Source organism: Salvelinus alpinus, chromosome 2 (assembly GCF_045679555.1).
Source record: "Salvelinus alpinus chromosome 2, SLU_Salpinus.1, whole genome shotgun sequence".
Lineage (NCBI taxonomy): Eukaryota > Metazoa > Chordata > Actinopteri > Salmoniformes > Salmonidae > Salvelinus > Salvelinus alpinus.
In genome coordinates, this window is record NC_092087.1 from 73173785 (window position 1) to 73194650 (window position 20866).

General features: G+C 42.7%; 2 protein-coding genes across 4 annotated transcripts in view; both read left to right on the forward strand.

Moving 5' to 3' along the window:
• LOC139567719 (phosphoinositide 3-kinase regulatory subunit 6-like) overlaps nucleotides 1-5311 on the forward strand; it is a 31685-nt gene extending 26374 nt beyond the window's left edge. For all 3 annotated transcript variants that reach the window (XM_071389155.1, XM_071389154.1, XM_071389156.1), the window contains exon 20: nucleotides 3553-5311. In XM_071389155.1, the coding sequence (XP_071245256.1) occupies nucleotides 3553-3712 (160 nt within the window). In that variant the 3' untranslated portion in view covers nucleotides 3713-5311. The remainder of the gene's footprint in view (nucleotides 1-3552) is intronic.
• A 143-nt stretch (nucleotides 5312-5454) lies between these two features.
• Nucleotides 5455-20866, forward strand: part of LOC139567720 (bMERB domain-containing protein 1-like) — a 45677-nt gene continuing 30265 nt past the window's right edge. Inside the window, exons 1-2 of the mRNA XM_071389157.1 lie at nucleotides 5455-6446; nucleotides 17261-17381. Coding sequence (XP_071245258.1) covers nucleotides 6362-6446; nucleotides 17261-17381 — 206 coding nt within the window. The 5' untranslated portion in view covers nucleotides 5455-6361. The remainder of the gene's footprint in view (nucleotides 6447-17260; nucleotides 17382-20866) is intronic.

Sequence of the window (20866 nt, forward strand, 5' to 3'; positions counted from 1 at the left end):
AGATTCGATATAGGCCGATAGTTTTTTAAAATTTTCCGGGTCAAGGTTTGGCTTTTTCAAGAGAGGCTTTATTACTGCCACTTTTAGTGAGTTTGGTACACATCCGGTGGATAGAGAGCCGTTTATTATGTTCAACATAGGAGGGCCAAGCACAGGAAGCAGCTCTTTCAGTAGTTTAGTAGGAATATGATCCAGTATGCAGCTTGAAGGTTTAGAGGCCATGATTATTTTCATCATTGTGTCAAGAGATATAGTACTAAAACACTTAAGTGTCTCTCCCGATCCCAGGCCCTGGCAGAGCTGTGCAGATCCAGGACAGCTAAGCCCTGGAGGAATACGCAGATTTAAAGAGGAGTCCGTAATTTGCTTTCTAATGATCATGATCTTTTCCTCAAAGAAGTTCATGAATTTATTACTGCTGAAGTGAAAGCCATCCTCTCTTGGGGAATGCTGCTTTTTAGTTAGCTTTGCAACAGTATCAAAAATAAATTTTGGATTGTTCTTATTTTCCTCAATTAAGTTGGAAAAGTAGGATGATCGAGCAGCAGTGAGGGCTCTTCGATACTGCACGGTACTGTCTTTCCAAGCTAGTCGGAAGACTTCCAGTTTGGTGTGGCGCCATTTCCGTTCCAATTTTCTGGGAGCTAGTTTCTTATGACAAATGTTTTTCGTTTTTAGGGGTGCAACTGCATCTAGGGTATTGCGCAAGGTTAAATTGAGTTCCTCAGTTAGGTGGTTAACTGATTTTTGTCCTCTGACGTCCTTGGGTAGGCAGAAGGAGTCTGGAAGGGCATCAAGGAATTTTTGTGTTGTCTGGGAATTTATAACACGACTTTTGATGCTCCTTGGTTGGAGTCTGAGCAGATTATTTGTTGCGATTGCAAACGTAATAAAATGGTGGTCCGATAGTCCAGGATTATGAGGAAAAACATTAAGATCTACAACATTTATTCCATGGGACAAAACTAGGTCCAGAGTATGACTGTGGCAGTGAGTAGGTCCAGAGACATGTTGGACAAAACCCACTGAGTCGATGATGGCTCCGAAAGCCTTTTGGAGTGGGTCTGTGGACTTTTCCATGTGAATATTAAAATCACCAAAAATTTGAATATTATCTGCTATGACTACAAGGTCCGATAGGAATTCAGGGAACTCAGAGAGGAACGCTGTATATGGCCCAGGAGGCCTGTAAACAGTAGCTATAAAAAGTGATTGAGTAGGCTGCATAGATTTCATGACTAGAAGCTCAAAAGACGAAAACGTCATTTTCTTTTTTGTAAATTGAAATTTGCTATCGTAAATGTTAGCAACACCTCCGCCTTTGCGGGATGCACGGGGGATATGGTCACTAATGTAACCAGGAGGTGAGGCCTCATTTAACACAGTAAATCCATCAGGCTTAAGCCATGTTTCAGTCAGGCCAATCACATCAAGATTGTGATCAGTGATTAGTTCATTGACTATAACTGCCTTTGAAGTGAGGGATCTAACATTAAGTAACCCTATTTTGAGATGTGAGGTATCACGATCTCTTTCAATAATGGCAGGAATGGAGGAGGTCTTTATCCTAATGAGATTGCTAAGGCAAACACCGCCATGTTTAGTTTTGCCCAACCTAGGTCGAGGCACAGACACAGTCTCAATGGGGATGGCTGAGCTGACTACACTGACTATGCTAGTGGCAGACTCCACTAAGCTGGCAGGCTGGCTAACAGCCTGCTGCCTGGCCTGCACCCTATTTCATTGTGGAGTTAGAGCCCTGTCTATGTTGGTAGATAAGATGAGAGCACCCCTCCAGCTAGGATGGAGTCCGTCACTCCTCAGCAGGTCAGGCTTGGTCCTGTTTGTGGGTGAGTCCCAGAAAGAGGGCCAATTATCTACAAATTCTATCTTTTGGGAGGGGCAGAAAACAGTTTTCAACCAGCGATTGAGTTGTGAGACTCTGCTGTAGAGCTCGTCACTCCCCCTAACTGGGAGGGGGCCAGAGACAATTACTCGATGCCAACACATCTTTCTAGCTGATTTACACGCTGAAGCTATGTTGCGCTTGGTGACCTCTGACTGTTTCATCCTAACATCGTTGGTGCCGACGTGGATAACAATATCTCTATACTCTCTACACTCGCCAGTTTTAGCTTTAGCCAGCCCTATCTTCAGATTAGCCTTAACGTCGGTAGCCCTGCCCCCTGGTAAACAGTGTATGATCGCTGGGTGATTCGTTTTAAGTCTAATACTGCGGGTAATGGAGTCGCCAATGACTAGGGTTTTCAATTTGTCAGAGCTAATGGTGGGAGCCTTCGGCGTCTCAGACCCCGTAACGGGAGGAGTAGAGACAAGAGAAAACTCGGCCTCAGACTCCGACTCGCTACTTAATGGGGAAAACTGGTTGAAAGTTTCTGTCGGCTGAATGAGCGACACCAGTTGAGCATCCCTACAGCATTTCCCTCCAGAAGCCATGAGAAAGTTGTCCGGCTGCGGGGACTGTGCGGGAGGATTTATACTAACGTTAGTATCTGTACTTACTGGTGGCACAGACGCTGTTTCTTCCTTTCCTACACTGAAATTACCCTTGCCTAACGATTGCGTCTGAAGCTGGGCTTGTAGCACAGCTATTCTCGCCGTAAGGCGATCGTTCTCCTGTATATTATGAGTACAGCGACTGCAATTAAAAGACATCATGTTAATGTTACTACTTAGCTTCGGCTGTTGAAGGTGCTGACGAACCATGTCCAGATAAAGCGTCCGGAGTGAAAAAGTTGAATGAGGAAAAAAAGTTGTGATGGAAAAACTAAAAATATAAACGGTAATTAAAAGGTAAAAAGAAAAAAAACGTAAAGTTGTCAGCTAGCAAAGTAAGGTTGGCAACAAAACGCACAGCAACACGTCTGCAAATTCAAGAGGAAGTGAAGCACGGGGGTGGCAGCATCATGTTGTGGGGGTGCTTTGCTGCAGGAGGGTCTGGTGCACTTCACAAAATAGATGGCATCATGAGGAAAGGAAAATTATGTGGATATATTGAAGCAACATCTCAAGACATAAGTCAGGAAGTTAAAGCTGGGTCGCAAGTGGGTCTTCCAAATGGACAATGATCCCAAGCATACTTCCAAAGTTGTGGCAAGATGGCTTAAGGACAACAAAGTCAAGGTATTGGAGTGGCCATCACAAAGCCCTGACCTCAATCCCATAGAACATTTGTGTGCAGAACTGAAAAAGCATGTGTGAGCAAGGAGGCCTACAAACATGACTTAGTTACACTAATTTCACATTCTTAAAATAAAGTGGTGATCCTAACTGACCTAAGACAGGGAATTTATACTAGGATTAAATGTCAGGAATTGTGAAAAACTGTGTTTAAATGTATTTGGCAAAGGTGTATGTAAACTTCCGACTTCAACTGTATGTAAAAAACTAAATGCACGTATATGCTTTTTAAAAATGTAATATTATAATCCTCATTCAATGTTCAATGTCACTAAAGCCAAAGAAACTGGCAAACATACTTATCTAACTCTCAAAATTTTACATGTCCTCTATCAATTCATTCATTTCCAGCATAGAGATCGCACCCTGTCTTGATCCTGGATACTGTGTCCAGAAGACCATGCGGTCCAAGTTCAGTTTGGGGGAAGAGGAGAGGGACGCTGGCCTCAGCAAGTACATGAACAAAGGACTTCCTCTACCAATCAATACCTTCGCTGGTATCATTAACTGACAGATCCCACAACCATCTGGATGGACTCTACTGTACAGAGACTGAAACATTGAGACCATCCACATTGTATGACGATCAGGGATGCGCTCAGTACTCACAACAGGGCCTCAGTGTACCTTGAGGGGATGTGGAAAGAGAACCTGGGTGGCAGCTAAGGGTAACCCACGGTTATTTACCTGGTGTAGCCTTGACAAGAAAACAAGTTGAGTTTGACAAATGTTAGATTTGTCAACAAACAAATTCATTTGCCATGGGTATTGGATCTCGTTCCAGTTTCTGCTTGTGACAGTTATCATATACTGTGCCCATGGGCGTATCTCTGACTGACAGCATAGTCAAAGAACAATATTGCCTCTAAAATTGACAATTTTATGAGAGTGAAGCTGAGGTGGTATTAGCTCCTAGATAGGCTTTAGCTCAGAGGACTAACATAAACTTGACAACCTGGGTTCAAAATCTGGTCCATCAGAAGAGTAGCCCACCCTCCCAATCATCTAACCTAAGGGAAGACTCATCCATCCCTTGACGTCAGGGTTGTGGCAAATTCCATTTCAATTCAGTAAAGTTATGGAGTAAACTGAAATTCCCATAGGAATTGACTGAATTTAAATGGAATTGACCCCAACCCTGCTTGCCATGTAAACACACTACCTGCTGCTCTTTGAGTTCCGACACTGAATAACCCTGGTAGGGTCATTTTCATTACTTAGCTTGGCAGAAGAACAACTTAAAGATAGTTTGATGTCTTGGTGAGCTAACAACAGAAGCTCTTGAAGCAGTCACTTGTTGGATTAACCAGTTGTTTAAAAAAAACAGGTTCTATTTAAAGGTGCATATAGCTCTCTGAGCTCGTCTATGTTCTTGTGAGTTAGCAATAAAGGTTTGAATGCACTGTGCACAAGCCTTCAGTTAAAACATGACACAAAAGAACATGCACCTATTTTAAGATCCCTGAAGAACATGTTGCATGACAGGAAACCGACTGGGGGGGAGGTTTAATTATCTGGTGGCTTTCTGCTTATGACTTTGTTCTGTATGCTATACTAACAAGTGGTGCAATATCCAGTGTGGTTGACTATTACCGTGCTAGGAGGTCTATGCTAAAATGAAAGTTCAACTCTGAGCCCTTCGCTTGTTTCAAACAAATTTATCACGCAAATTTATCACTTGAAGGTGTTGGAACACAGTCACCGCTGTAAGATATTGGCTGGTTTAAAATAAATCATGAGGTGATGGGGACCAGTTATCATATATGCACCCATAAAAAGTATGTAGGTGACAAAAAGACAGACATGCAGACAGAGAGAGAAAGACACTGACTGTCTGACTGACCGAGAGGGCACATCTATAAAAGCCACTGTCATAATACCATTGAAAAAAACGAGGGTCTTAAAGAGTTCTGATCGCCAGCTAGTATGTTTGTAATGCATCATCAATCGTCAATAGACCTTTTTGCACACTTGTCTATTTTTTTTATGTTATGTATGTAAGACTAATCATTGGAGTATGGTATCATTGCAATTACTTGTTTAATAGTAGAGTAAATACATGTATTTTATATAATTACTGTATATTTTATATTAAAAAAAATATTTTGGACTTTTTCTGAAATTAAATATAAATGAGCTGATTATTTTATTCTTAAAGGGATAGTTCACACAAATTACAAAATGACATTGGTTTCCTTACCTTGTAAGCAAGAAGTCAATGGACAAGGTATGACAGAAATACATGGACATGGTATGACAGAAATACATGCTTTGGTTTCCCTGGCACTGTTCCACTGCTAATGTTTTAGCATTTATGGCACAAATATATATATATACTGATATTAGCATTTTCCCACATCATGTTCAAATCATCTAGAAGGGACTTAGTTGAGCGTCACAATAAATTTGAGATACTTTCAGAGGATTTGGACTTGATGCGTGAGAAATGCTAATATCGGTACCATGACTTGAATGGGATTTGTGCCACAAATGTTAAAACGGTGCCAGGTGAATAAAACCAAAGCATGGATTGCTGTCCTACCTTGTCCGTAGACTGCTTATGCTGCGTTCAAGACAACTCATAAACTCCGAACCTCAGAGTTAAAATGTGCGTACGTTTTTTGTGTAGAGCTTCCTATTGGTTGATTCTAATACTTTGAAACACTGACCTCATCTTTCTACGAGTTTCCAAGTTGGACATTTCAGTTTCCTAGTTCTGAGTTTTCTTGAACGCAGCGTTACAGTGTAAGGAAACCAATTTGTAATTTGGATGAACTATCCCTTTAAGTACAGTGCTGTTGAATGAGAGGGATATTGTGGGGGTAATGTATGTAGTACCACCGATTAACGTTAGGTGGCGCCATGATCTAATATAAAAGTATATCTTCGAGTTTACAGTACAATAGGTATTGAAAACATCATCAGCCTTGGCTTGAACACCGCAAGCTCAAACAACGGAAAGAGCGTGACAACACCAGCACGTTGTGGAAGCGTTTTTACCCAATTCTCTGCCATGCAGCTTGGTACTTAATGAATGTCTGCGCATAGACTGCTCCAGTTGCCTTTTCTTGTCAGTTTTCCTTCGGTTTCCAAGACACAGCATTGTATTTGTTTGACAGCGCATCCTTGACCAGTTTGGAATCGAACCCACGGTTGAGAGATGGAAAAGGAAAATAAACACGGATCATCACATCAGTACGGCTCTCTGGAATGCACTAAATGGAATACAGACAATTCCAAAACAGGTAAATAAATGGAACTGTTTGTGTGTGCATAATTGACCTGAGAAAGTGAAGACAATAGTATTTATTACAGGGGAAATGCTTGCAGTTGCATGCAGGTGTTGATGTTTGTTTCAAAATGCACGTCTACAGGTGGCAGTCAACAGCTGTGACTAGAGCGCTTACTGTTTATTTTAGTTCATTAGGATCCCATCAACTACTGCACATGCAGCAGCTAACTCCTCCTGGGGTCCAAACGTACAAATACATGACGAAGTACAGAACAGCTATAGACAAGGACATGACATTCAAAATGAAAAAGAATATACGAGTTCTATATTGGAAAGACACCAAGAAACAACAAAAAATTTGATTGACACACTATTCATATACATATACAGTACAGTTAAATTCGATCTTTAGAAAGAGGAGAGGTGCTGTGATACAATATGTTTAAAAAAAATCTGTTTTAAAGCGAAACTTGCTTTTTGCCTGAGTCAACTCTGGTGGCAGAGCATTCCATGATGACATGGCTCTATACATGCAGTGCCTTCAGGAAGTATTCAGACCCCTTGACTATTTCCACATTTTGTTAGGTTACAGCCTTATTCTAAAATGGATTCAATTACCCCCCCCCCCCCCCCAATCTACACAGAATACCCCATAATGACAAAGCAAAAACAGTTTTTAAGAAATGTTTGCTAATAATTTTTTGAATAAAAATGAAATGTCAAAATTGCATAAGTGTTCAGAACCTTTAATCAGTACTTTGTTGAAGAACCTTTGGCAGCGATTACAGCCTTGAGTCTTCTTGGGTATGACACTACAAGTTTGGCACACCTGTATTTGGGGAGTTTCTCCCATTCTTCTCTGCAGATCTTCTCACACTCTGTCAGGTTGGATGAGGAGCAGTGGTGCACAGCTCTTTTCAAGTCTCTCCAGAGATGTTCGATCGGGTTCAAGTCCGGGCTCTGGCTGGGCCACTCAAGGACATTCAGAGACTTGTCCCGAAGCCACTCCTGCTTTGTCTTGGTTGTGTGCTTAGGATCGTTGTCCTGTTGGAAAGTGAACCTTCACCCCAGTCTGAGGTCCTGAGCACTCTGGAGCAGGTTTTCATCAAGGTTCTCTCTGTACTTTGCTCCATTCATCTTTGCCTCGATCCTAACTAGTCTCACAGTCCCTATGGCTGAAAAACATCCCCACAGCATGATGCTGCCACCACCATGCTTCACCGTAGGGATGGTGCCAGATTTCCTCCAGACGTGACGCTTGGCATTTAGGCCAAAGAGTACAATCTTGGTTTCATCAGAACAGAGAATCTTGTTTCTCATGGTCTGAGAGTCTTTAGGTGCCTTTTGGCAAACTCCTAGCGGGCTGTCGTGTGCCTTTTTACTGAGGAGTGGCTTCCGCCTGGCCACTCTACCATAAAGGCCCAATTGGTGGAGTACTGCAGAGATGGTTGTCCTTCTGGAAGGTTCTCCCATCTCCACAAAGGAACTCTAGAGCTCGGTCAGAGGACCCTTCTCCCCCGATTGCTCAGTTTGGCCAGGTCTAGGAAGAGTTTTGGTGGTTCCAAACTTCTTTCATTTAAGAATGATGGAAGCCACTGTGATCTTGGGGACCTTCAATACTGCAGACATTTTTTTGTACCTTTCCCCAGATCTGTGCCTCGACACAATCCTGTCTCGAAGCTCTACGGACAATTCCTTCGACCTCATGGCTTGGTTTTTGCTCTGACATGCACTGTCAACTGTGGGACCTTATATAGACAGGTGTGTGCCTTTCCAAATCATGTCCAATCAATAGAATTTACCACAGGTGGACTCCAAGTTGTAAAAAAATCTCAAGGATGATCAATGGAAACAGGATGCACCTGAGCTCAATTTTGAGTCTCATAGCAAAGGGTCTGAATACTTATGTATTTATTTATTTTATTTTTAATACATTTGCAAAAAATGTGAAAAACCTGTTTTCACTTTGTCATTATGGGGTTTGTGTGTAGATTACTGAGGATATTGTTTTATTTAATACATTTTAGAATAAGGCTGTAACGTAACAAAATTTGGAAAAAGTCTGAATACTTTCCGAAGGCACTGTAACTGAGTGACGCATTAAATGTGTTTTTGGTTTGGGTACAGTGAGGAAACCCATAGTGGTGTGTCTGGTGCGGTATGTACAGTGTATGTCTGTTTGAAGTGTATGCAAATAGATTATTCAAATGGTTAGGCATTTTTGAACACAAGAGAAGTAGTCAATTTCTCCTAAACCCTGAAACATGAAATACTATTATGCATGTTGATGATGTTAGTTCTGTGTGTGCAGTTAAGGGCAAGGCATGCTGCTTTTTTTTGAGCCAGCTGCAGTTTTAATAGGTCTTTCTTTGCTGCACCTGACCATATTACCAAACAGTGATCAAGATCCGCGCCTGAACAGTTGTAGTACACTTGTGTCAAAAATGCAGAACATCTTTTTGTAACAGACATACCTCTCCCCATCTTTACAACAACGTTGTCAATATGACTTGACCAGGATAACTAACATCCAATGTTACTCCTAGGAGCTCAGCTTCTTCAACTTGTTCAATGGTCACCTCCTTTATGTACAACCCCATTTGAGGTTTAGGTCTAGGAGAATGCTTTGAACCAAATACAATGCTTTTGGTTTGTAGATGTATTTAAGGCCAGTTTATTGTTAATGACTCATTCTGACACTGACTGTAACTCCTTGCTAAGAGTCTCAGTGAGCTCACTGGCTGTAGGTGCAGATGTGTAGAGTGTGCAATCATCAGAATACATAGTCATTTTAGTAATTTTACCATCTTGTAAGACAAGTGGCAAATCGTTTTAAAAAATTGAGAAGAGTAATGGTCCAAGGCAACTGCCCTGAGGGATACCACACTGTACATATCTGATGATAGAGAAACTTCCATCGAAGAACACTCTCTGGGTTCTATTGGATAAGTAACTGTCCAACCATGTGATGGCAGGTGATGTAAAGCCATAACAAGTGAGTTTTTTCAATAACGTGTGTGTGTCCATTTTAGAATAATGTGTACAGTCACAGGGTGTACGCCATTATAGTCAGAAAATTGCACCCCAAATTATAGATGATGGCGCGCGGATGAGACTTAACAGGACATTGAGAATGGAAGAGAACATTGCGAGTGTCAGTTTTGCAAGGCTGGGGACACACTGTTCATATCATTACATCAACAATTCTCTCAGAGTCATTCTCATTTTGCTTTTCATGTTTCAACAACAAAAGGAATAGGAAAGTGTTTGTTTGTTGAGAATAATTTATATATATTTTCTGTAATTAAACACTTTATTGTTTTAGTCATTATCTTCTATTTCTCTTCAATCAAAGTACCTGTAGGCTATTACTGCACTTCCTCAAAATTAGGAATCTGACTCTCCCCTTTCTTTCTTTCTTTCTTTCTTTCTTTCTTTCTTTCTTTCTTTCTTTCTTTCTTTCTTTCTTTCTTTCTTTCTTTCTCTCTTTCTATATCTCTCTCCTCTATATATTTGTTTCTCTCTATCTTTCTCTCTCTCTTTCTCACCCTGTCTTTCTCTTTTTCCCTCTACCCCTCTTTATTTCCAGTCTACTCATCGCTCCCTCCTTCTACCCTTCCTCCTTCCTTCCCTCCCTCTTCTCTCCCTCCCATCCCCCCTGTCCGTTAGTCCGTCACTGTGTGATATCTACCTCATTAAGAAGAAAACCACCCAGGCTGATGGGGGGGAGGGGGGGAATAAGGGATAGAGGGAGGAGAAGAAAGACAGCAAATTGAGGCCTTGTTTCAATCACACTGTGGTTTGTCGTGTGGCAGCTCTCTTCGAAGCGTAACATCATTAGACTTCAGAGGAGTCACGTACATTGTTCTATGCTATACTACATATGCTATGTGGATGCTGAATGCTAACATGTAACGGTCGGCTAACAGATCCAGCAGTGTCCTCCAGTGACAGTGTGCTAGACATTCTCTTAGGGAGGGTGAGAGACATGGACTTAGAGCGAGCCACAGTCAAACTTTTAAAGTTAGTTCCGCAGAGCGAGGTTGAAAGACAGGTAGTAGTGTACTTTTTTAATTGACTTTGGAACACAGAAATTGTCTCAACATGAGAAGCTTTGCAGAGGAATTGGATGACTGTTCTTCCAGTATCTCTATTATCCATTTCTTCCTCTCTACTCACACACACACACACACACACACACACACACACACACACTATTGCACACACTATTACACACACACACACACTATTACACACACACTTCCGCTATGCACTCTCACAGTGACCCTGGCTCTAGCTCCAGGAATGACCCCCCCTCCAGCCCTACTCTGATCTCTTTCCCTTAGTGAAGGGGTGTGAACATGCCGTCTAGTAATGCCAGACCCGACCAACCTCTCAGCCCCAGACGTGATGATGGCTGTCAAGGTAATGGGCGCCGGAGGCTGGGTGCACAGTGAACCTCTCACTGATGGCTTTTGGGAAGCCTGTTGTGGCATTTTGAAATACCAACGTGCCACTGGTGTTGTCCTTAACAGGGGGGAAGTGTAGGGCAGAGGAGGGATGGGAATGGACACTAAAGACAATAGAGTTATAGAGAGAGAGAGAGGTTTGAACTTTAGGGGATGTTGGGAGTGTTGTCAGGTTTACTTGAATGGAGTTCGAAGTTTTTAAGATCCAGAGTCAACTAATCAGTCTTTATGATGAGACTACCCCTCCCTCCGGAGTAAAAGTGCCATGGCTGTCTTGACGTAAGCGCTGTCGTAGCGGGTCACGTAAGGAAGTGCGTCATAGTAACACAGCTGAGCGGCTCTGTGAAGATTCATATAGCTAAGTATTCATCCTTTGTGCCTGGCTGAGAAAGCTGAGTGCTTTGGCTCTTTGGGAGTCTCAGGCTTGTACACAATACAATGCTGACAGATGCCAAAGGGATATGAGTGAATATACACTGCTGATAGTCATCAAGTCTCTTTTCTTCAGCTTTTTAACTCTCTCAGTACAAGCCAAAGGTCACAGAGCCTAGTCAGCAGTGGCATGTATTCATGGATGCCAAGGGAAGCCAGGCTTCCCCCAAAAATTGAAAAAATAAAAAACCATACAATAATTTATCTTTAGTCTCTCTGTGTTTCATAATTTTCCTTCAATTCGCAAGAGACTGAATGTATCTCACAGGAGAAAGCATCCGAGCGAGCGAAACAACGCCCCTCTGTCTCTCTACGTGTAGGCCATCTATCTGATGCTGTCTGGTCCAAACGAGTATGATATTTTTGCCACCCGTAGCATTGAATGCAAAGGAAGCCAGCGAGCATCTGGTCTCCCAATCAGTGTTGAGCTAAACTGAGCGAGCTCAACTGTGAATGGTCCTAGTGCACCAAAACAAAAGTATGCTCTCAAATCCCATTGAGAGCATACGTCATTGATAGAAAAACTTGAATTGCTGCATCTCGTTGTATTGTTGTCCTCCTTTGGCTAGCTAGCCAGCTAGCTAAAATTGGTCCTTTCCTAAATTAGCCATGGATAGAGATAGGGATTTGTACTTTTACTTTTTTCTCCGAACTGGCCAATGATTATAATGGCAATTCTGATTCAACCATTAATTCATACATTGTTGTGCCCCTGACCTGAGACGGGTTGCATCACTGCCTGGTATGGCAACAGCTCGGCCTCCGACCGCAAGGCACTACAGAGGGTAGTGCGTACGGCCCAGTACATTACCGGGGCCAAGCTTCCTGCCATCCAGGACCTCTATAACAGGCGGTGTCAGAGGAAGGCCCTAGAAATTGTCAAAAACTCCAGCCACCCTAGTCATGGACTGTTCTCTCTGCAACCGCACGGCAAGCGGTACCGGAGCGCCAAGTCTAGGTCCAAGAGGCTTCTAAACAGCTTCTACCGCCAAGCCATAAGCTAATCAAATGGCTACCCAGACTATTTGCCACCCCCATACGCTGCTGCTACTCTCTGTTCTTATCTATGCATAGCCACTTTAATAACCCTACCTGCATGTACATAATTACCTCGACACCGGTGCCTCCGCACAATGACACATTGACTCTGAACCGGTACCACCTGTATATATCCCCACTATTGTTATTTAATGCTGCTCTTTAATATTTTCTTAAAACTGCATTGTTGGTTAAGGGCTTGTAAGTAAGCATTTCACTGTAAGGTCTACACCTGTTGTATTCTCCGCATGTGACAAATAAAATGTGATTTGATTTGATACAAGTTCAATATGTAGCCGGATGTAGAAGGCTAATGTTAACTAGCCAACGTTTCCTATGAATAGAAGTTAGGCTAGTGAGCAAGCATTTTAGCCAGGTAGCCTAGGACAACAAAAAATAAAAGCAAGTACCGCATGACAGAGTGATAGACCGTTTCGTCAACATGAAAGAGAGGAGGATGGCATTGGCTTTGCTCTACAAGTAGGGTGAGTCAACATGTTTTTCTACTTACCCGAATGTGCACACACACAGAAGTCAGAACCATGGACTGCCACATCATATTTAGCTTACGTTGATTGGAGTAAATTGTTTTTGGTATCTTTTAGTTGCCACTGTATTAGACTAAGCAGAGGTGATTTAATGATTTTGAAGTTGAAATTGTGCTGGAATAGTGGAGGCAGCTCATGTTTTCTTTGCTACTTGCGGTAACTCTCTGTGGTTCTAAATCAATAGTTGTTTAGTGTCCGAAAATGTCGGAAACATTAACTAGCTTGACCATTCTATAGGCCAGGTAACTGTCAGTTACTGTACATGCTATATATGTTGTATTATGGCTTTTGTTGTGGATGGGGGGACGGGGGCTTGGCTTTTTACCCCTTTTTCTCCCCAATTCCATGGTATCCAATTGGTAGTTACAGTCTTGTCTCATCACTACAACTCCCGTACGGACTCGGGAGAGGCGAAGGTCAAGAGCCGTGCGTCCTCCGAAACACAACCCAACCAAGCCGCATTGCTTCTTGACACAATGCCCATTTAACCCGGAAGCCAGCCGCACCAATATGTCGGAGAAGAAACCGTACACCTGGCGACCATGTCAGCATGCACTGCTCCCGACCCGCCACAGGAGCTGCTAGTGCGCGATGGGACAAGGACATCGCTACCAGGCCAAACCCTCTCCTAACCCGGACGACGCTGGGCCAATTGTGCACCGCCCCATGGGTCTCCCGGACAGAGCCTGGACTCGAACCCAGAATCTCTAGTGGCACAGCTAGCACTGCAATGCAGTGCCTTAGACCACTTCGCCACTTGGGAGGCCTTTCCCCAGTGATTCTCCCCACGCACCGCTAGTACTAGTTAGAATACACCTCTTCTCTTCCTTTCAGCTCCCTCAAAGGATGTTATATCTGATTCTGCACATCAAGCCCAGTCCAGCCTGCCATCCCTGGGGCTAGCCTATGTGTGAGAAGGACAAAAGGATATCTCTCCTTATTTATCTTCTCTCTCTCTCTCTCTCTCTCTCTTCCCGACCCTTCTCTCTCAGCCATTGCAAAGGGTATCAAAGTAGACAGTCTCCCTCTTCCTCCTGAGGGATGAGACTATCAGATTCTCTGTTCAGTCAGTGGTGGTGGTGTGAGGTTTCTCAATCCCCAGTCCAGGTGGTGTCTCAGTTAGTCGGGCTCCACACAGAGCAGCTCAACAGCAGGGGAGAGTTAGTTAGCAGAGCCGCTAGGGAACCAAGACACCAGCAGACGAGACTCAGAAGAGACTCGGAGGAAGAGAAGGCAGACTGACTGAACTGTTGAACCTCTGACTTCCTTTAGCTCTGCAAGCTAACACAGTATTTTGGCACGCAGGACACTCAGCAGCATACCTCAATACGCCTTCATCAAGGAATTACTGATCTTTCTGACAGGTCTAGGATCAGTAAATAAAGTTAAATCCATGTATAATCCGTTTTTTCTGTGACTTGTAGGTGTAGATCTGCGAAAGAAATGGGTAGTTGTGGAGGCGGATGCAGTTGAATGTTTGATCAAGAAATACTGATCTAGGATCAGATGGTAAATACATGTATAATCCTCATTTGTGCGACTAGTAGGTGTAAATCTGTGAAAGCGATAGGGAGTTGGGGAGGTGGAAGCAGTGGAATGTTTGGTTTCATGGCAGAGTGTTTGGCTCGATTTGAAATTCTGCAGTGGGTCTGAAGCTGAAATGCTTTGAACTGGCTCCATCCCACACTAGTTATTGGGACTCTGAGGGGAAACAGAGCTTGTTGTTAACAGCTCGGGGCAGACAGACAAACGGGTTAGATATAGCGGCTGAGATGTGGCGAAGCTTATAGTACATTATCTATGATCACAATGTGTAACAGCAGGTTAGATGGAATAGTGGTAAAGGATGGTATACTACCCGTAGTAAATACACTCTGGTTACCAAAGTAGTAAAGAGAAGTAAATGTTATAAAGCAACTTAGAGAAATGGCCTGGCAAGGTGTGCCCTGCATAAATTCAAGAAATGCACATTGACATACACATAAGTATTTATTATTATGTCATTCTGTTAGGTATTTCCTTGTGCTGATGTCTGGCTGCCGCTGTAAAACCCAATAAGTAGCTGTTCATACTTAAATGTATTTTTCTTGGTGGTTTTATATTCCGCTCAAAGCCCACTGGGGGTGAGGGAGGTAGGACACAGAGGCAGACTCACTCGTGCGCAAACTTTCTCGCTAGCTCGCTCTCTCTCTCTCATTTACTCACTGTGAGCCAGAGCACTGTCTGCACCAGAGCACTCAGACAGTCAACTCTTTTCTCAAATGGTTCCCCAGAGTCTCTGTGGGTTCAGACCATCACAGTAATTACAAGGAACACAGTTCTTCCACGTCTACTTCTCACACGCTGGGGAATTGCTAAAAAGTCTTTGTACTCAAAGGCTGAAAAGTTTTTACCTCTTAACGTTTCTCATAACAATGACTGAGGAAGAAGCCTCCAACTTGCTGCCAAAGCGTAGATTTTGTGACTTTTAAGGAATTGTTTTCATCACAGCAAAAGCGTTAGGCCCTGGCTAGATGTATTTTTTTAAGGAGCATATCTCTGTGTTTTTCAGTTTTTGCTGAGTGTGTATTTGATTAAGCCTGGAACAAACCCTAATTTAATTCCTTAGCCTGCATTGAACCAGACAAAATCAATGTTTTGCTTGGCAGCATACAAAGATGATGATCTGGTCCCAAGCTACCTTATCCATGACGCTACAGTAGAACATGTTGTGTCATACAGCCATCTTTATGCGTATTGTCGTGTTAATTTCCTGTATTACTCAATAGAGAGAGAGAGAGAGAGCCAACCACACACAAGTCAGAGTTAAATTATATATTCCATTTTTAATATATATACAAGCTTCACCAAAGCCCTTTAATGACTCGCAGATCAATTCACTGTCTATAAATGAATTCTCTGAGAGTGTCTACAAAACAATTCTTAGTTTCATTTATAGCCAAGATACACCCCTCTCAACTTACAAAGAATCCTTTAACCGAAAGTGGAGTATCCTATCGCTAGACAGCATCAGCTATAAATCATCGTTCAGTTTGATCTCCCAAGACAAGGTTTAAATCTCATGCTTGATACTTCACTGTCTACCAAAACATTACCTCATCCAATGGCATATATCAATTGTCATTTCTAGATACTCCCAAACCTGGACAAACTCAAAATCAGACAGTGAGCCCCTTAGGTCAAATACTAGGTCAAGATAAGGGCAACCTCAGAGGGGACATACAATGGTTCCAAACACGGCCAAACTCCTTCCCCCTATGAGAAAAGTAGGGAGTGACTGGCGTACAGACATTGTATGAGATAACTAACTGGTTCCCCAATTAATAACTCCATCCCGTCACATGGTTTAGGAATAGTTACAAACAACGTTCCCATAAGAAAACAACGTTCCACTCTGTCCTCCTCCCCTTCTAATATTCTACTTACATTTACATTTACATTTAAGTCATTTAGCAGACGCTCTTATCCAGAGCGACTTACAAATTGGTGCATTCACCTTATGATATCCAGTGGAACAACCACTTTACAATAGTGCATCTAACTCTTTTAAGGGGGGGGGGGGGGGGTTAGAAGGATTACTTTCTCCTATCCTAGGTATTCCTTAAAGAGGTGGGGTTTCAGGTGTCTCCGGAAGGTGGTGATTGACTCCGCTGACCTGGCGTCGTGAGGGAGTTTGTTCCACCATTGGGGTGCCAGAGCAGCGAACAGTTTTGACTGGGCTGAGCGGGAACTGTACTTCCTCAGAGGTAGGGAGGCGAGCAGCACATGGTTTAACACATACTTAGCACCACATGGTTTAACAGATACATTGACATATGAAGACAAGCCTGACCTCTCCCCTCTCTGGCCCCAAGTTACCAATCCCTAGCTCAGAAGATTCTAATGACAAGTATCTCACAAGCATATGATGAAAATAACATCTTATCTATCTATCTTACTTAGCTAAATCTGATTCTGCCACGACAGTATGCCAGATTTATCTTGTCACAATGTTGCTTTGCCAACCCAAGTGTGTGTGCGTGCGACTGTGTCTGTGTGCGACTGTGTGTGTGTGTGTGTGTGTGTGTGTGTGTGCGTGTGTCTGTGTGTGTGCGTGTGTCTGTGTGTGTGCGTGTGTCTGTGTGCGTGTGTCTGTGTGCGTGCGTGTGTGTGTGTGTGTGTGTGTGTGTGTGTGTGTGTGTGTGTATGTTTGTGTGTGTGTGTGTGTGTGTGTGTGCATGGTTGCGGGTGAGCACCCGTTTGCCTACCTATTCTACCATATCCATATCATTCCGAAATGTAGATCTGGAAAGAAGTTGAATAGAAAAACTGAACTTTTGTCTGTCCTTCTCTCTGATCAGAAGATGACATCGTCTCCATGGCAGACTCCACCATCACCATAGATGACATCGAGGGAGAGCTTTTCAAGATTGACAGAATTCGAGATGTGCTGGTCAGAAGAGAGTCAGAACTCAGATACATGTGAGTGTCTTGTATGTCAGTTATCTCTTATCTGGATAGCTCTACTCTGGATATCTCTAATCTAGATAATTCTACTGTATTGTCATGTATTAATCGGAATAGCAGGATGGTGTGCTTGTGTAACCAGTGTCTGAAATTTACTTTTTGTCTCACATGCCAAGGGGACGGGTAGCTAAGCATATTTTTTTTACTGGCCAAAATAATAAATTGCCTTTGTGGGTCAAATATACATTCATTTCAGTACATTTCATTGAGATAATAAGGTATTATGTTGAATAGAAACTTAAAGAAGAGGCCAGAGCAAAATTTGAAACAAAATGATTTTAATATATTGATCAACAGTTAATCAAATCAAGTTTATTTGTCGAGCACATTTAAAAAAAAAACTGTAGTTGACCAAAAGTGCTGTCCAGAGTGCAAAAATGCCAAACAGTGGGCACACAATGATATCAACAAAACATATCAGATACAATGAATAAGAGTACAAGAAGTTAAAACAGGGCAAAAACAATGGTAAGATACAATTATGAGAAGTGCAGTGGACATAGAACTGTTGTTCTCCTGATACAAAAGGGGAAACACATCTACAAATCCTTTACTTTGAGTAGAAATACCCTGATAAAATACAGGTAAAATAGAGACTTATCAGATGCTGGTTAATTTTGGCTGTGGCTAAATTTAATTTCCCAGCCTGAATACAACTGAAGAAGTCTTGAACTCAAAATTCTACTGAAGTATTTGCTTTTAAATGTACGTAAGGATCAAACATAAAAGTACATTTGAAGGTTTTGTAAACCTCTCAGATGCTTAATCATTGTAATTAACTTAAACCTCCTCATCAGACTCCTCACTCTCTACCACAATCAGCCTCTTTGCACAGTCCATGAAGTCTGGCCTCCTGCTCCTGACAGAGTCCTGGTGCCACAGCATCACATCTTTAATCGGATCATACTCCCTGATCTCTGGAGAGGACAGCTGGACCATGAGGAAATCTGACAGTGTATCAGACCTTAGGTTTGACCGCCAATCGATTTTCACCTGTTTCATGGTATTAAAACCTCTTTCACATTCAGCTGTGGAGGCAGGGAAGGACAGGAGCAGGTCAACCAATGCCAGCAAATCAGGGCAGGAATGCTGATGGCTGCTGTTTACACGGAACCAGGACATCTTCTGCAGGGACTGGGGCTCTTGGTAAATCAGCACCTTCAGGACAGTCCACTGGTCAGGGATCCTTTCAACATGGATGCCAGAGGTCTCCAGGACAGGCTTGAAGTGGTCCACCAGGGTTTCCAGTTCAGTGTCACCAAAATCTAGAATAATTGTTTACATGACATTACAACAAGCATCATGCAGTTTTAATTCTCAAACTATAAAAAGATGATCCTGAATCTAACCTGACTGCCCTGTAATACAAAACAAAGTAACCTGCTGCTGCATCTCCTGATGCAAATTAATTACTTAAAAATCATACAATGTGATTTTCTGGATTTTGGGATTTTGGGATTTTTAGATTCCGTCTCTCACAGTTGAAGTGTACCTATGATAAAAATTACAGACCTCTACATGCTTTGTAAGTAGGAAAACCTGCAAAATTGGCAGTGTATCAAATACTTGTTCTCCCCACTGTATATATAGTTGAACAGTTGAAGTTGGAAGTTTACATACACCTAAACCAAATACATTTAAACTCAGTTTTTCACAATTCCTGACATTTAATCCTAGTAAAAATTCCCTGTCTTTGGTCAGTTAGGATCACCACTGTGACCACTGTTCACCAATGTGAAATGTCAGAATAATAGTAGAGAGAAATACTTATTTCAGCTTTTATTTCTTTCATCACATTCCCAGTGGGTCTGAAGTTTACATACACTCAATTAGTATTTGGTAGCATTGCCTTTAAATTGTTTAACTTGGGTCAAATGTTTCAGGTAGCCTTCCACAAGCTTCCCACAATAGGTTGGCTGAATTTTGGCCCATTCCTCCTGACAGAGCTGGTCTAACTGAGTAACTCAGTTCTATTTTTGTTTCATCAGACCAGAGGACATTTCTCCAAAAAGTACGATCTTTGTCCCCATGTGCAGTTGCAAACCGTAGTCTGGCTTTTTTATGGCGGTTTTGGAGCAGTGGCTTCTTCCTTGCTGAACGGCCTTTCAGGTTATGTCGATATTGGACTTGTTTTACTGTGGATATTGATACTTTTGTACCTGTTTCCTCCAGCATCTTCACAAGGTCCTTTGCTGTTGTTCTGGGATTGATTTGCACTTTTCGCACCAAAGTACGTTCAACTCAAGGAGACAGAACGCGTCTCCTTCCTGAGTGGTATTGTCACGCCCTGACCTTAGAGATCCTTATTTATTCTCTATGTTTGGTTAGGTCAGGGTGTGACTCGGGTGGGAAAATCTATGTTTTCTATTTCTTTGTTGTTTTGCCGCGTGTGGTTCCCAATCAGAGGCAGCTGTCTATCCTTGTCTCTGATTGGGGATCATATATAAGTTATCATTTTCCGTTTGGGTTTTGTGGGGTGTTGTTTTCTGTTTAGGTTGTTTCCCTGACAGAACTGTGCGCTTTCGTTTTCTCCTTTTGTCATTTTGTTTGAGTTTTTTTGTGAACATTAAATCATGAACACTTTCCACGCTGCGCTTTGGTCTCATTCCGACGACGAACGTTACAGGTATGACGGCTGCGTGGTCCCATGGTGTTTATACTTGCGTACTATTGTTTGTACTATTTTTAATTTTTTTTATTTTTTATTATTTTCTTTTTTAAATTTTTTTAAATTTTATCCCCTTTTCTCCCCAATTTTTCGTGGTATCCAATCGCTAGTAATTACTATCTTGTCTCATCGCTACAACTCCCGTACGGGCTCGGGAGAGACGAAGGTCGAAAGTCATGCGTCCTCCGAAGCACAACCCAACCTAGCCGCACTGCTTCTTAACACAGCGCGCCTCCAACCCGGAAGCCAGCCGCACCAATGTGTCGGAGGAAACACCGTGCACCCGCCCCCTCGGTTAGCGCGCACTGCGCCCGGCCCGCCACAGGAGTCGCTGGAGCGCGATGAGACAAGGATATCCCTACCGGCCAAACCCTCCCTAACCCGGACGACGCTAAGCCAATTGTGCGTCGCCCCACGGACCTCCCGGTCGCGGCCGGCTGCGACAGAGCCTGGGCGCGAACCCAGACTCTGGTGGCGCAGCATAGCACTGCGATGCAGTGCTCTAGACCACTGCGCCACATTGTTTGTACTATTGTTTGTACAGATGAATGTGGTACCTTCAGACGTTTGGAAATTGCTCCCAAGGATGAACCAGACTTGTGGAGGTCTACAAAAAAATTCTGAGGTCATTTCTTTTGATTTTCCCATGATGTCAAGCAAAGAGGCACTGAGTTTGAAGGTAGGCCTTGAAATACATCCACAGGTACACCTCCAATTGACTCAAATTATGTCAATTAGCCTACCAGAAGCTTCTAAAGCCATAATTTTCTGG